Source organism: Camelus dromedarius, chromosome 9, assembly GCF_036321535.1.
Source record: "Camelus dromedarius isolate mCamDro1 chromosome 9, mCamDro1.pat, whole genome shotgun sequence".
NCBI classification, from domain to species: Eukaryota; Metazoa; Chordata; class Mammalia; order Artiodactyla; family Camelidae; genus Camelus; species Camelus dromedarius.
Genome location: NC_087444.1, coordinates 69,850,610 through 69,867,574, shown reverse-complemented (window position 1 = coordinate 69,867,574; position 16,965 = coordinate 69,850,610). Strand labels below are relative to the sequence as shown.

Genomic DNA, 16,965 nt, shown 5'->3' with positions numbered 1-16,965 from the left:
GCAAAGGGCTCCTGCTGAGTGATGGGTCCTTGCTGTAAAGCAGGCTCCTGTTATGTATTGGGTCCCTGCTGAGCCTCAGATGCTGTCTGGGCTATGGGTGTCTTTTCTGGCCCAGATGCTGGCCGGTTGATAGGTGTCTGGTGTGGTTCAGTCAGGCCTAGATACTGTCTTAGAACCTGGCTCCACTGTTATTATTTTGCTCACAGGAGTTGTTGAGCTCCCAGGCTTCTCCGTCCTTTGTCACAGATCCCTCACTGATTGATTATGGTGGCACCTCCCTTTGGGTTCCACTCCTTCATCCTGGCATCACTGCTCTTCCTTTTTAAGACAATTGACAGTTGGGCCAACCATTGCTGGTCCCCCACTCCTGTGCAAGTGAAATACGTCTGTGCCTCCTGCTGGGGGAGGAGGGATTGGGAACAAAAGGAGGCTGAGTGCCCAGTGGTCTCCTACCAGAGGAGGCCCAACTCACCACTCAGTTAAAATGTTTCTTCAAATAAGGCCAGTATCCCAACTTAGTCATTTGTTTCAGCTTAATGAAACAAGGGATGATTCTGGAGGAATGATCCTTTTCTAGTCTCCTCTGATGTTTGAGGAAAGGGTCAGAGGGGGAAGCAGGATTTACCCTGTTGTAATTTTTTCTCTCTTTATTCATTCTTTCAAATGGTTACCACTTTAATTTCTTTATATATCCTTCTGTTTATTTTACTTTCATGTTAAAGAAAAAGACATCCTCCTATTTTTATAGCTTGAAGCCCTTTTCAGTTGCATCTGAGATCTTCCACACCATCTTTCTAGCCTTGAACTATGCCTCTGCATATATGTCTTCTGTAGGAGACTGGAAACTCATGGAGTCCAATGACTATTAATGATGACGATGACGATCATGATGATGATGATGATGATGAATACTGGAGGCATTTTACAGGCTAGAAAACTCTACTAGTTTTTTTTTAAACCTATATTATCTTTAGTAATACACTGTCTGACTCATTGCTTTAACTTCTTTGCCCCACCTAACTCTTCCCTCAGAAAGGTTTGTTGAGTAAGAGAATTAACACATTGGGCAGTAGAAAGAGAGGGAGGATGATGTTGGGGAGAGGTGTGTGTAGGATCAGGTTAAGTTTGGAATGAACAGGTTAAAGTGAGTCGTCTGGATTAAATATAAGTTTCCAGACCCCACTGAAAGAAATGATTTTGACCTATTACATTTAAATTATTTATTGACTTCTGTCTGCTATTTGCCTGGTTGTATTTAAGGTCAGGTGGGTCCAGCTGAGAACCCTGAGATTCCTGGCTTCTTTCAGGTAATTAAGCATCAGCCTGGGTAAGGAGAGGCCACAGGAAAATATTGTCAAGGGAAGAAAGCACTAGAGGAATGAATAATCTTGGGGAAAATGTTTTGTTTTGTTTTGTTTTTTGAGAATACTGGAATGATAGGGAGTGGGGACAGGGATGGGGAGTTTGGTGTGGGAGAAAAGCATCTTCTAGGTGTGCTCACTGTCTTGTTGACTGAGAATGTTTCATCAAAAGGGTGGGCTGTCAGAGCTCCTATAAAGGCAGAGCAAAGCTTGCCAGCTGACATCGTCTGAGAAATTGCTGGCAGGCTCTGGAGTGCTTGTTTGGACTCCTGTGGTGTCTTTGGTGTCCTAGGGTAAAAAGAAAAGGGAGAGGCTAATGTTAAAAACATTTTTAAAATTTAATTTTTATGAGAGTTTTTAAAATGTTAAAAGTATACTTATCCAGTAGAAATAATTAAAATAAAAAAATATTCAGTAAAAAGTTAAAGGACATCCCTCATCCCAGCCTCTCCACTCCCCACCCCACAGAACTATTGCTAATAGTTTGCTTTAGTCCTCTGTACCTATTTGTATATAAATATAATAGTTTACTCTAAGAAACAAAAATGAGTTTATGCTATTCATTTTGTTGTCTCTGTACTTTAACGAATCTCTTATTATTGTACAATATCATGCAACTGTGGAAACCTGTAAAAATTTACATGTACAGTTCAATAAATAGTTACAATGAAGCTATTCATGAAACTACTACTCAGGCCTAGAAATGAATATTGTCAGCAACCATCCTCCTTTTCTGATCATTATCCTCCCTCTCCTCACAGAAGTAATCCTGACTTTTACAGTAGGCATTTACTTTTTTTTTTCTTTAGAGTTACAACACCTAGGTATACACTCCTAAATAATTTAATTTTGCCTTTTTTTTGAAACTCTGTATATGAAATCATGCTGCAACCATTCTCTTGTCTTTTTTTTTAACTCCACATTGTGCTGGTAAGATTTGTATACATTGTTTCATGTTTGCTCATTTTCACAAATATATAGTATTTGAATATACCACTATTTATTCATTCTCCAAATTTCATTTTGGGGTAGTTATGAGCAGTGCTGCCATCAAATTCTTGTACATGTCTCCTGCAGTATATACACATGTGTTACTTTTCAGTATACTTCTAAGAGTGGCATTGCTTGGTCACAGAGCTTAAACTTTAGTAGATAACTACCAGCACTTTTTCAAAGTGATTTACCGCTTTACACTCCCATTAGCAGGAGGTGAGATTTTTCTCTGTTCTACTCTTACTAATACTTGATATTGTCAGACTTTTAAATTGTTGCCAATCTGATAATGTAGAGTGATCTCGTTTTGGCTTTAATTCCTATTTTTCCAGTTACTAGCAAGGTTAAGTAGCATTTCACATGTTTATTAGCCATTTGGATTATTTTTTGTCTCTGAAGTGCCTATTCAAGGCTTTTGCCTATTTGTTATGTTGCCTGCCTACCTCTCATTGATCTATAGGAATTCCTTATCTAGTCTGAGTATTAACCCTTTGTCGACTATACACGTTGCAGAAATTACACCTACTTTGTAGACTGTCTTTTTCTTTTTACTGACCAAATTTCTTAATTTCAGTGAAGTCAGATTTATTAATCTTTTCCTCTATGACTTATATTTTTGTAACTTGTTTAAGAAATAGTTTTCTACCCCAAGGTGATGAATATATTCTCCTATATTTCCTTCTAAGTTTGTCCTTCAAATTTATGTCTTTAATCCACCTGAAATTTATTTTTGTGATGAGTTTGAAGTAGGGGGTCTCTGCATCTTTTTTTCACTTAATATGTGGTGGATATCTTTCTCATTAACACATAATGATCTGCCCAATTATCTTTGACAACTTCTGAATTGCCCAGTTTTCTTTTGATGAACATATATTTTATTGAGGTATGATCGACATATAACATATTAGTTTCAGGGGTACAACATAATGATTTGATATTTGCATATATTGCAAAATGATCACACAATGAGTCTGTTTATGATGAACATTAATTTTTTTGTCAATACAAATACTGCTATAATTAATATTCTTGTACATATACCTTTGAGTACCCATGCTCATATTCTATACTAAAGATTTCTTGAAGCAAGATTATGGTTAAAAGGGAAATATTTAAGTTTGTGGTAGGTACTACAAAATTATATTTTACTTCCATCAACAGTAATATAAAGATCTTGATTTATCCCATTCTTGAAAATATCATACTTTCAATCAGTTTTTCATTTGCTAATCTCTTTTTATATGATATTTAATAATGGCTAGAGTAGGGAGGAATCAAATACTGTCTGACACTGACAATGGTGTCATTGTCAGAGATCAATGACCAGGTCTCCAGCAGCCCCATCTCCCTCCACGTTGATAAACAACAGCCTTGTAAATGAAGGCATTTCCATAAGCCTTTCTAGAATTAGGAAACTTGTATTTTGCTCTTCTTGCTCTTCCTATTTTGTTACAAGCTGACACTGAGTAGAAAGGGTGAGGTGTGTGCTTATCCTGGTCTCCATTTCATCTCTCTTGTCTCTTTTCAACACCTGCTTCATCCCTAGTTGATTCCACAGAGTGACCAAGTTTAAGGAAGGTCATTCTTTTGCAACTTACTGGTTTTCTTCACCCTGCCCTTGAAACGATCACAGGGACATGGCTTCTTTGGCAGCCGGGGCACTGTCATGAGTTTTCTTTCAGAGGCTCTCAGGAACCAATCTGAAATAAAGGGGTTGCTGCTTAGGAGGGTTAATATGTTTGAGGGCAGGGCTTCACTTGGCATCTTCCTCGCATCTTTCTCATACTGCAGTGTGGCAAAGGGTCAACAAAAACAGTGACCATATCCAGTTCTATGAGCACCAGGGTTTCTAGGTTGTTTTGCCTGACCTGTATGGGCAAGAATTTGGTGGCAGATCTGGAGGAAGAGGCATGAGGGTATCATTAGGGAGACCCAAAAGTGAGGAGGAAGACCTAGGTGTCTGCCTTTTAGTGGCTGCTTTACTTCAAGCAAGTCATTTTGATCCTCTGATTCCAGTCTTACCTGTGAGTAAAGTAAGATTGAGAAGAGGATCCAGGAAGAACTTGGAAGACAGCCCTAGATTGTTGGGGGAAAAAAGGGAAGGGGGGTTTGGGCAGCCAGAGATTCAGGCAGCTCTCCCCTGGACCTTGGAGCCCTCGCCTCAGCTCTTGCCTGAGGCTCAGGAAGAAAATAAGTGTTGGTGCTGCATGTGGTGGGCTGGTGGAGAGGGGAAAGGGTGAGGTCAGCTCAGGTAACATCTGCACTGGTCTCAGAGGGACTCGAGGGAGTGAGTTGGGATTTTGATGGTGCATTGCTGTTGTCGATGTTGATTACTGACCTTTGCAGTCACATTCTTGGGCGCCTTCTTGGAGCCTCCTCCCAGAAGCTTGGCGTTGGTCCCTATGGCCTCTGGCGACCCCTGTCGGAAGGAAACAGGTCACTTCCAGGCACTGGAAAGGGAAGGGGCCAAAAGAAACCATCCCCCATCATTGTGCTGCCTAGGTCAGTGCAGCTCCATTTCTTTTCCTTTTTTACTCAGGGATCCTAGGGCGCTTCAGGAGAGAAGAATTTTAAATGGATAAGGAATTGAGGTTTACAGTCTGGCCTAGAGAAAAGCTAGGCTGGAGGTAGGGGAAGAAGGAACAGCTTCTGGATAGAAGAGAGGACAAAAGGTAAGGGTTAATCAAGACCTTACAACCTCCCTCCATTAAGATCCCCTCTACACACATGAAAATCCTCAAGACTTAGGAATGAGAGCAAGGAGTAGATTATTCCATAAAGCAGTCAGGAACTTCACCTGACCTCCATGTTTGGTTGTATTTGAATGCATAGTTGCAGTTTAACCATAAGAAGACAATATTTATCTTTGTTCCTCTGGAACAAATCCTTGCCCCTTTAGGCCTCTATTCAAGGCTGTCTTATTGCCTGATGCTATCTTATTCCACTTTGTCATACCTAAAATATTTGTATGACAATCAGGTATGATGTTTTATAGAGATTCTGGGGCCAGAACTTGGCCCAGATAATGCTTCCTCTAAATGAGAGTTTCTGATCTTTCCTGTCAGAATTAATTATGTCTTCACCTGTTTCCCCATGGCATTCGAATGCAGCTCTCTCATTGCCCAATTACACTTACAGTTTGTTGTTTGAAATATGTTGTGGACTAAATTGTGTCCCCTTAAAACTCAATGAAGCCATAACTCTTAATAAGTCAGAATGACTGTTTTTGAAGATAGGGCCTTTAAAGAGATCATTAAGTTAAAATGAGGCCCTTATGGTGGGCTGTAATCCAGGCTGATTGAAATCTTTATAAGAAGAAGAAATTTTGCAACTGCAAAAGTAAGTTCAAAAAGGCAATAAACACATGTATCATTAATTACTGTAAATGTTAATGGGCTAAATCCTCCAGTTAAAAGATGTAGAGTGGCAGACTGGATAATAAAGCAAGAACCTACAATATGCTGCATACAAGTGACCCACTTTAGGGAGAAGGACACATATAGTTTGAGAGTGAAAGGATGGAAAAGGATATTCCATGCAAATGGAAAAGCCAAAAAAGCAGGTGTAGTAGCACTGATTTCAGACAAAATAGACTTTAAAACAAAGGCCAAAAAGAAAGATAAAGAAGGACATTTTATAATGATTAAAGGAGTGATACAAGATGAGGATATTACACTCATTAATATATATGCACCCAATATAGAAGCACCTAAGTACATAAAACAATTACTAACAGAGATAAAGGGGGAAATTGATGGGAATACAATCATTGTCGGAGATTTTAACACCACATTAACATCACTAGACAGATCTACCAGACAGAAAATAAATAAGGCAACAGAAAAATTAAATACTACAATAGAAAAATTAGATCTGGTGGATATTTTCAGAGCATTACACACCCCCAAAAATAGGATATACATTCTCTTCAAGTGCACATGGAACGTTTTTTAGGATTGATCATGTACTTCAGCACAAAAGAAGCCTCAACAATTTTAAGAAGATAGAAATTATCTCAAGCATCTTTACTGACCACAAAGCCATGAAACTAGAAATCAACTACAGAGAAACAAAGGAGAAAAAAGGAAAGCATGGAGATTAAACAACATGCTATTAAAAAACCAATGGGTCAATGATGAAATTAAAGTTGAAATTAAAAAATACGTTGAGACAAATGAAAATGAAAACACAACCACACAAAATTCATGGGACACAGCAAAGGCACTGCTAAGAGGAAGGTTATAGCGATACAGGCCTTCCTCAAAAAAGAAGAACAATCTCAAATAAACAATCTAACCAATGAGCTAAAAGAATTAGAAAAAGAAGAGCAAAAAACCCCTAAAGACAGCACAAGGAAGGAAATAATAAAGATCAGGGAGGAAATAAATAAAGTAGAGATTTAAAAAACCATAGAAAAAAATCAATCAAACCAAAAACTGTTTTTTTGGAAAAGTAAATAAAATCAACAAACCTCTGACCAAACTCACAAAGAAGAAAAAAGAGAGAGCACAAATAAACAAAATAAGAAAGGAAAATGGAGAAATTACAACAAATAACATAGAAATACAGAATATCATACGAGAATATTATGAAAAACTATATGGAACCAAAATGGATAACCTAGAGGAGATGGACAAATTTCTGGAAACATACAGTCCACCAAGACTGAACCAAGAAGAAACTGACCACTTGAACAAACCAATCACTAGAAATGAAATTGAATTAGCAATAAAAAGCCTCCCTACAAATTAAAGTCCAGGACCGGAAGACTTCACTGGGGAATTCTACCAAACATACAAAGAACTCATAGCAGTCCTTCTCAAACTCTTCCAGAAGATTGAAAAGGAGGGAATACTCCCAAACTCATTCTATGAAGCCACCATCATCCTGATACCAAAACCAGGCAAAGACACTACAAAAAAAGAGAATTATAGGCCAATATCACTGATGAACATAGATGCCAAAATCCTCAACAAAATATTAGCAAATAGAATCCAACAGCACATAAAACAGATTATACAACATGGCCAAATGGGGTTCATCCCAGGGACACAAGGGTGGTTCAACATATGCAAATCAACCAATATAATACACCACATCAACAAGAGAAAGGACAAAAACCACATGATCATCTCAATCGATGCAGAAAAAGCATTTGATAAAATTCAACACCCGTTTGTGATAAAAACTCTCACCAAAGTGGGTACAGAGGGAACATATCTCAACATAGTAAAAGCTATATATGACAAACCTACAGCCAGCATAGTACTCAATAGTGAAAGACTCAAAAGCTTCCCACTAAAGTCTGGGACAAGACAAGGATGCCCACTATCACCACTCCTATTCAACATAGTCTTGGAAGTCCTAGCCAGAGCAATTAGGCAAGAGAGAGAAATAAAAGGGATCCAAATTGGAAAAGAAGAGTTAAAAGTGTCAGTATATGCTGATGACATGTTACTATATATAGAAAACCCTAAAAGGTCCACACAAAAACTACTAGAGCTGATCGAAGAATTTAGCAAGGTAGCAGGTTTCAAGACTAACTTTCAAAAATCAGTTGCATTTCTTTACACTAATGATAAATCAACAGAAAAAGAAAGTAAAGAAACAATCCCCTTTAAAATAGCACCCAAAGTAATAAAATACCTAGGAATAAATCTAACCAAGGAGATGAAAGAATTATATACAGAAAACTATAGACCATTGATGAAGGAAATTAAAGAAGACTTTAAAAAATGGAAAGATATCCCATGCTCTTGGATTAGAAGAATCAATATTGTTAAAATGATCACACTGCCCAAGGCAATCTACAGATTTAATGCAATCCCTATCAGATTACCCAGGACGTATTTCATAGAACTAGAACAAATCATAGTAAAATTTATATGGAACCACAAAAGACCTAGAATTGCCAAAGCATTACTGAAGAAAAAGAAAGAGGCTGGAGGAATAACTCTCCCAGACTTCAGACAATACTACAGAGCTACAGTATTCAAGACAGCATGGTATTGGTACCAAAACAGACATATAGACCAATGGAACAGAATAGAGAGCCCAGAAATGAACCCACAAACTTTTGGTCTACTAATCTTCGACAAAGGAGGCAAGAATATACAATGGAGTAAAGACAGTCTCTTCAGCAAATGGTGTTGGGAAAACTGGACAGCAGCATGTAAAACAATGAAGCTAGAACACTCCCTTTCACGAAACACAAAAATAAACTCAAAATGGATCAAAGACTTAAACATAAGACAAGATACAATAAACCTCTTAGAGGAAAATATAGGCAAAACATTATCTGACATACATTTAAAAAATTTTCTCCTAGAAGAAATAAAAGCAAGAATAAACAAATGGGACCTAATGAAACTTATGAGCTTCTGCACAGCAAAGGAAACCATAAGTAAAACAAAAAGACAACCTACGGAATGGGAAAAAAATTTTGCAAATGAAACCGACAAAGGCTTGAGCTCCAGAATATATAAGTAGCTCATACGACTCAATAAGAAAAAAATAAACAACCCAATCCAAAAATGGGCAGAAGACCTAAACAAGCAATTCTCCAAGGAAGACATACAAATGATCAATAGACACATGAAAAAATGCTCAATATCACTAATTATCAGAAAAATGCAAATCAAAACTACGATGAGGTATCACCTCACACCAGTCAGAATGGCCATCATTCAAAAATCCACAAATGACAAATGCTGGAGAGACTGTGGAGAAAAGGGAACCCTCCTTCACTGCTGGTGGGAATGCTGTTTGGTGCAGCCACTGTGGAAAACAGTATGGAGATTCCTCAAAAGACTAGGAATAGACTTACCATATGACCCAGGAATCCCGTTCCTGGGCATATATCCAGAAGGAACCCTACTTCAGGATGACACCTGCACCCCAATGTTCATAGCAGCACTATTTACAATAGCCAAGACATGGAGACAGCCTAAATGTCCATCAATAGATGACTGGATAAAGAAGAAGTGGTATATTTATACAATGGAATACTACTCAGCCATAAAAACCGACAACATAACGCCATTTGCAGCAACATGGATGCTCCTGGAGAATGTCATTCTAAGTGAAGTAAGCCAGAAAGAGAAAGAAAAATACCATATGAGATCGCTCATATGTGGAATCTGAAAAAAAACAAAGCATAAATGCAAAACAGAAACAGACTCATAGACATAGAATACAAACTTGTGGTTGCCAAGGGGGCGGGGGGTGGGAAGGGACAGACTGGGATTTCAAAATGTAGAATAGATAAACAAGATTATACTGTATTGCACAGGGAAATATATACAAGAGCTTATGGTAGCTCACAGAGAAAAAAATGTGACAATGAATATATATATATATGTTCATGTATAACTGAAAAACTGCTCTACACTGGAATTTGACACAACACTGTAAAATGATGATAACTCAATAAAAAGTGTTAAAAAAAAAAAAAAGAAGAAGAGATTTGGGCACACAGAGAGTCACCAAGCATGTTACACGCACAGAGGAATGACCAGGTGAGGAACTAGTAAAGAGACGGCCATCTGTAAGCCAAGGAGAGAGTCCCCAAAGTAACCAAGTTTGCTGACACTTGCTCTTGGACTTCTAGCCTCCAAAATTGTGAGAAAATAAATTACTGTTGTTTAAGCCACCCGGTCTGTGGTATTTTGTCGTGGTAGTGCTAGCAAACTAAAAATCTTTCTCCTTCACTGGACTCTGAACCAGTGGCTCAGAAGTCATTCAGCTACACGGCTCCTGACACATCATAGGCACATTTATGTTTCTGTGATAAGCAGACAGACAAGCTGTCTAGAAAGGGCCCTTAGAGCAGCATCTGGCTCCATCCAACTCCCCTATTTCCCAGACTCATGCCCTTTCTGCCACACAGATGGAAGGTGTTGCATCATTTCTCCAAGTGCTGGTTTCCAAATTGTTCTCATATGCTGTTTTGAGTTGTGTTAAAGTAATTTCAACAGGCATAGCCCCTGCCATCTAAACTTTTCTAATATTTTACTCTCACCTGACCTCCATTTCTGGTTCCAGAGTAAAGCCACAGAATATTAGAACCAGAGGGAATTTAGAGATTACCAGTGGAATCCCTTCAGTGAGAAGTTTTTCTTTTTCATTCTAAATGCAACGTAACTATGTTACAGAGAATTTGGAATACAAATAAAGAAATCTTATTCTCACCAAATGTTGGCATTTTGGCATGTTTCCTGCATATGATTTTCTTTAGATCATGATAACCATACCATGTGAATAAATTTCTTTTTGTTCACTATATAAGCATATTGCTATGTTACCTACAACATTTATAACAGACATTTTGAATGACTGGATAACATTCCCGATTTTATGTGCTCCAGATTACTTAACTTTTCTCTCATTGCTGAATATTTAGATTGTATTATTTTTGGATATTGATAAATTTCTTTGTGCTTGTAATTGTTTTCTAAATGTTGGATTGCTGACTTAGGGAAGATTTCCCAAATGGAATTACCGGGGCAAAAGTTGAGAACAGTTTATATTCCCTTTTTTTTACCTTTATATTTTTTGATACCATTACTAAGTTGCTTTTAAAAGGGTTATACAAATTAACTAAATCACTATCTCTTTTTTTTTCCCCCAGGTAAGGAAACTGAGACCCAGAGAAAGCAAATGAAAAGCCCAAGTTCACAAAGGTAAAGATGACTCATCTGGAGCTAAAATCCAGGTTTAAGACTCTTAGTCTGTTGTTCTTTTTGCAGCCCTGCATGACCCTAATTTCATGGTGTAACTGAAAATACAGCTGCATGTTAATATAGTATTATGTCCCTCAAAACAAACATCAGACATTTTTGAACCGCCTTTGCAATTTTTGCTATAGCTTATACCACCTCTTATACTATTTAGTTCATACTTCTGCTCTAAACAAATTTGATTTACATAAGAGGTTCATCCAATGCAATATTTTCTGTGAGATTGTGGGTTTGATACATGCTTAGCTTTTTTCTAACACGCATTAAAATAAACATATAACTATTAAAGTAAAAGCTAATTTATGTTCTAACTAAAATCAGTTTTGGAAAATATTGATATGGTGGAATAGCATGGACTTGATGTCAGACAGACTTAGGAGTCAACTACTTGCTCTGTCACTTAACTATGTGGTCTTGGAGAAGTCACTTAGCTTCTTTGGTCTTTGGTTCTCTGATTTGTAAAGAGACAGTATTGGTATCCACCTTGCCAAGCTGTTAGAAGTAAATGAACTACTGTGTGGCCCAGTGCCCAAGGAGGTGTTCTGTACATGATGGTTATTATTGCAGACTTCTGATTATTTCCCAAAGTAAATGTCCATGCTGGACTGTTTGGCTTATTGCTTTCTGCTCTTTGGCATATGTAAAGAAGTAGCTTCCACTTGTTAGTTTTTGTGGTAGATCTGTTGTTATTTTGACTTTCCAGTTCCACTGTGTATTAGTTTTGTGGTTTTGGACAAGTTGCTTAACTCTTCTGTGCCCCATTTACCTAATTCATAAAATGGGGCTAAAAAAAGTATATTGGTATGTGTGTACATACATCTGTTTCTTCGCTCTGTCCACCAGAGGGCCTAGATGCAATAGCCCTAATAGCAATGGGTAATACCTTTGTGCGCAAGGTTTGTGTATATCACTCCCCCATTAAAGGAACCAGGGCCCCTTAGAGAAATGGCTGACTCCAAGGACAGGGAAGGAAAGCAGAAGATGAGCCTGGAACATCTTGTGGTATCAGAAAGTCAAAAACTGCTAAAAAAAACCCCGATCTGTCAAAATGATGCAGAGGCCAATCTGAAGAGGCTCTCAGTGGCCAGTTTTGGGACAATATGAACAACATTATAAATAAGGATAGTAATAAATTATAATACACAAATATCCCTGAGAATTTACTTATATAAACTAATAATTGAATACCTGAATAAAGGGGAGAAGGAATAGCTCTTTCTTATAGTAGAATCCTACTTGATAAATTTAGAAGGAATGATGGAAATAGAAAATCACCATTTGGCTAAGGCCATAGTAATACTTGTTGTAGGCAAGAATCATCAATGATTTTCAAAATTAATTGGCAAAAGTATGATTAGAAGAAACAGGCTATTTGCATAGCTCAAAGTGTCTCTCCAGAAGATACTTATTATTTTCAATGGGAAAACAGTGTCTTTATGGACACCGCCTTAAGCAGTGTTCAAACTTAACATCAAGAGATACTGTTAACGTGGGCCTTCTGATGTGTTGCACCAAGAAGGCAAACATCACTTCTGTGGTGTTTTTGCCAAAAATCATAATCTGAATTTAATCATGAGGAAACATCAGATAAGTCCAAATTGAGGGACGTTCTGTAAAATAATTGACAGTGCTCTTCAAAAGTGTCAAGGGCCTGGAAGACAAGGAAGTTCTGAGAAAGTGCCCTGGATTGGAGGAGACCAGGAGAGATAATAACTTTCTTCAGTGTAGGATCTTGGATTGGATTCTGACCGGGAAAAGGACATCAATGGATGATTAACAAACTCTGAACATTTGTCCATTAGCTAGTAGTATTGTATCATTGCTAATTTTCTGGTTTTGATAATTGTATTATGGTTATGCCTGGTGTTATTTGAAAAAAATCTGGATGGAGGATGTATTGGAACTCTGATTATTTTTACAACAATATTTAAGTCTGAGAAATGAAAAGTTAAAAAAATACATTAGATTTCTGTGAAGACACATGAAGTGTAATACATGTGAAGTGCTGAGGACAGCCTGCCACAAAGGATTGTTTAACACGTAGGTGCTATTGGTACAGGTCATTTTATGAGTTATAAATAATCTTATAAGTAATGCGTATTCTATTATTGTAAATAATTTATTTCCTAACATTGTCATCGCTTCTTACCGATTTCATTTTTCCTCCCTCCCCTGTAAAAAGCATATTAAGCATGTATGTGTTTTTTCTTTTAAAGAGATAAGGTAGGATCAGATTTTATTTTGAGAAAGTTCTCTAGGGGCTGAAGGAGTATTACTTCCTTCCTCCAGACTTGGTCCTGTGTTGCAAACTATGCTGGCCTGGGAAACAAGGATCGAGCCCGGGCATCACTGAACCGATGTGGTTTGTCATTGTGCCACCTGGCGGCGGAGTGCGCTTTCCCCAACCTGTCGCCCTTGTGCCTTAGGAGCTACTTTAGCTGTTTTACTCAGTTACATTTATTGAACTCTTACTAGGTTCGTATGAGCAGTCATTTAGTCTTCACAGCAGTTGTATTCACTAAGTGGTATTTTATTCATTTTAAGATAGTAAGACTGAGGTTCAAAAATTTTAAGCATCCTATCCAGGGTTTCAAAGTAAGTGATGGAGCCAGGATTTGGATTGCAGTTGCCCTGAATTCAAATTTGATTCTAAAAGTTCCGGGAGTCAAAAAATCTCTCCATGTGTAGGGATTATTGGTATAAAGCAGCGGCTCTCAACTGGAGGGTGGTTTCCACCTCCAGGGGAAGTTTGGCAATGACTGGAGATATTTTTGGCTGTATTAACTGGGAGGAGGTAGGGGAGAGGCTGCTACTGGCTTCTAGTGGGTAGAGGCCAGGCGAATGTTGCTAAACAGGTTACAACGCATAGAACAGCACCCCTACAGCAAAGAATTATCCATCCCTAACGTCAATAGAGCTGCTATGAAACCCAGGTGTCAAGTCTTCTAAAGGCAACATTTTGAACGTAGAAATCTGAGGCTTTATTTTTTCACTTAGCAAATATTTACTGAGCACTGTGCCGGATAATGTGAGCGATGTGGAAACAATACACCAGTCTGTGCCAATGGGGAGGCTGCAGATAGAAGGGCAGGGGTGGGGGTGGGAGATGCACGCCAACACCTCAACTTAAGGCAGAACATGAAAAGTGCAGAGAGAGTCAAGTTAGGGCTAAGCTTGTTCACATGAGGGAGAGCTCATATCTGATCCTGGGTGGAGTCAAGGGAGGCTGGAGGGGAGGTGGTTTTAGGCAGGTTGTGTGAGCAAAGTTGAGCTGGTGGGAAAGCACAGGAGCAGCTCGGGAACAGCCCGAGGTCTAGTTGAGTGGAGCCCAGAGGCCTGGTTAGTGCGAGGAGGGGTGGACGGGAAAGGCAGCTGTGGCTGGAGCTTTGAATCCAGGCTGAGGACTCTAGCCTTGGTGTCAGTCCTGGTGGTGGAAAAGCCTTTCCTTCCAGAAGGGTGTTCTAGGCCCTAAGGCTGTGTGGCCCAGCAGCTTCCAGAGAGCTCTCTCTGTAATGGAGGGGATGTTAGAAATTGGGATGGAGTAGGGTGAACTCCTGATTTTAGGACCACGAGTCGATGCTAAGTATGTTACAAAGCTATTTCATTTCAAAGTAGCCCTTGGGAGATGTTTCCCTCAAGTGGCAGCACACATGGGGATCGGTCCCTTCTGCACAGTTGTACTGCTAAGGGCCTGGCCACTTGGGCTGTAGTGAAAGCTGGAGCCAATTCAGAACCCCTAACCCAAGGTCTGCTTCCCAAAGGTGAGCTGTTCAAACAGGGCTTGGTGTGGCTACAGCTTCAAACATGGTACTACCTGGTGGTGTGATTTTTCTAGTTTATCACCTTACCGTGTAATCATATTAAAAATTGTTGGAATATAATTGAGGACTTCCTTATTGTCTACAGATGTACAATTGCCTTCAACATCCTCCTACTACCGCCACCAGTAATTTCCCCAGGGGAAATTACTCTCTGGAACAAGGATTGGGGGAGAGGTAAGATAGCAAATATTTGAAGAGCAGTTATTTTTTCTCCCACTAGGTACAGTTCCAGACACTTTCATACACGCTGGCTCCTTTAACTCTCACAACCCTCTTTGGATTTATGTACAGTTCTTTCCTTTTTGTAAATCAGCGAATGAGGAAACAGGCACAGAGAAAGGCTCACTTGCCCCTCATTCCTGTAGCCTGAAGAGGCTACATTTTACTGCATGTGTGGTCATACTCTTTTCTGTTTTGCCACATTTTCTCCCACCCTTTATCCCTTTCAAAAAAATTTAATCTTTTTTTTACCTGGATTTGGGCTGCTGGAGACCATGGACATCAGCATTAGTAGCAGCAGCAGAAGGAGGGAAGAGATTAGAACTTTCATTTCAACTGCTGGTGCTGTGGTAGGTCACTTGAAGACTGTGTGGAAGGTTCCCAGTTAGAAGGTCTGTGCTTTAATCCCAGGCCAGTGTTCTCTTTAGATGGCGAGAACGGATAAGTGACCCTGGCCTTGTTAGGTAACAGTTAAGTTGGATCATGTGCTTTATGGGAATCTGGGAGGTCAAACTGGCCAAACAAAAGAAATGAAGCATTCTTAAGAACATGAGAGGGTGACTGATAACTTGGCAGCATAACTGATTCCCTCCCTTCTTTCTTCCTGCCTCCCTACCTACCAACATGCTTTGATTTCTTCCCCAAGTCTTTTTGCTTGTTTGAATTTCCTTATACCGAGTGACATTTTCTAGCTTAATATCTGGCAGGAAAGTGAATGCTAAAGGTTGGCAAAGAGAGGATGATACGGTCTGTTTCCCCTCTGTCTTCCCCACTCTCATCCTTGGCACAATGTCGGCAACAGCAGTGTTGTTGTTTGGGAAGTTGCTGCGTCCTGGCTGTTTACAATTTCCCCGAATTCTGTGGCCACGTAAGGTGGGAAGCAGAGAGGACCAAGGAGGAGAGGCTCTTCTCTCTTGCCCCAAACCCTGCCCTGGAGCACTGGGTCAAAGCAGGCCTCCTCGTTTGTCAGGAAGGTGGCCGTGGCCTAAGCGCTCCTGCCTAAAGGAGAGGGAACTGGGTTGGTGGAAGACCCTCTAGGCTTCAGGTCCAAGAGGGTTTGAGAAACAGCAACCGCAGCAGGGGAGGTGTTTGCCCAGGCTGCTGAGGCTCTTGGTGTCACACCTTGTTTGGAAACAGCCCAAGGATAAAGGAGGAAGTGATACTACTTGGAGCAAACGTTAGGAGTACAGAACATCAGCACTTACTACACCTGACTGGTGGATGACTCCATGGGAAAGCAAAGCACCCCCTCAGCTCCATGTGTGTGCGTGATCTTCTGTCAGAAAAATTTCCTTTCTGGTACTGGACTGCACTTTCACATGCTTTCTGACATAGCAGGCCTAGTTAAAGAGTTACGAAATATTCAATTAAGCAAACATTTACAGAGCACTCCCAAAGTGCCAGGCCCTACTTAATTTCAGGAACATAAAAATGAATAATAAACAGCCCCTGCCTCAAAAATCTCCACCCAATTAGCTCCATGCCATCTGCTCTGCCCTCCACCAGCACAAATCCAACCCCACCCTGGAGACCCAGCCCCGGTTCCACCGAACCCAGAGTCCCTTGAGCTACTCACAGTCCACAGTGAACTCCCGTCACTTCTGAAATTTAGTTCCACCACATCCCTAGGTTTTATGAAGTGCATGTCATCTCCCTGGCTAGACTTGAGCTTCCTGAGGACAGATACCTCAGGAAGAATTCGTTAGAATTTTCCATGTAGGAGCCACATCAGTGGGTTATATCAGACCAAGCTCAGACTGAGTCTGAGCCTTCAAATCGAGGACAGTCTCCACTGTCTAGCACAGTGCCTGCCGCCTGCAGATGCTTTATAAA

At 39.7% G+C, this 16,965-nt stretch overlaps 1 protein-coding gene across 1 annotated transcript; it reads right to left on the bottom strand.

Annotated features, from left to right (window-relative positions):
* Positions 1–646: 646 nt before the first annotated feature.
* On the bottom strand, positions 647–16,429 carry CXCL17 (C-X-C motif chemokine ligand 17). Its single transcript, XM_031457040.2, has 5 exons — positions 16,338–16,429; positions 15,385–15,645; positions 4,693–4,773; positions 3,953–4,054; positions 647–1,649 (listed from the first exon to the last, which is right to left on the bottom strand). The coding sequence occupies exons 2-5, from the start codon at positions 15,461–15,463 to the stop codon at positions 1,552–1,554; spliced, it is 360 nt and encodes a 119-aa protein (XP_031312900.2). The 5' UTR covers positions 15,464–15,645; positions 16,338–16,429; the 3' UTR covers positions 647–1,551.
* Positions 16,430–16,965: the final 536 nt, after the last annotated feature.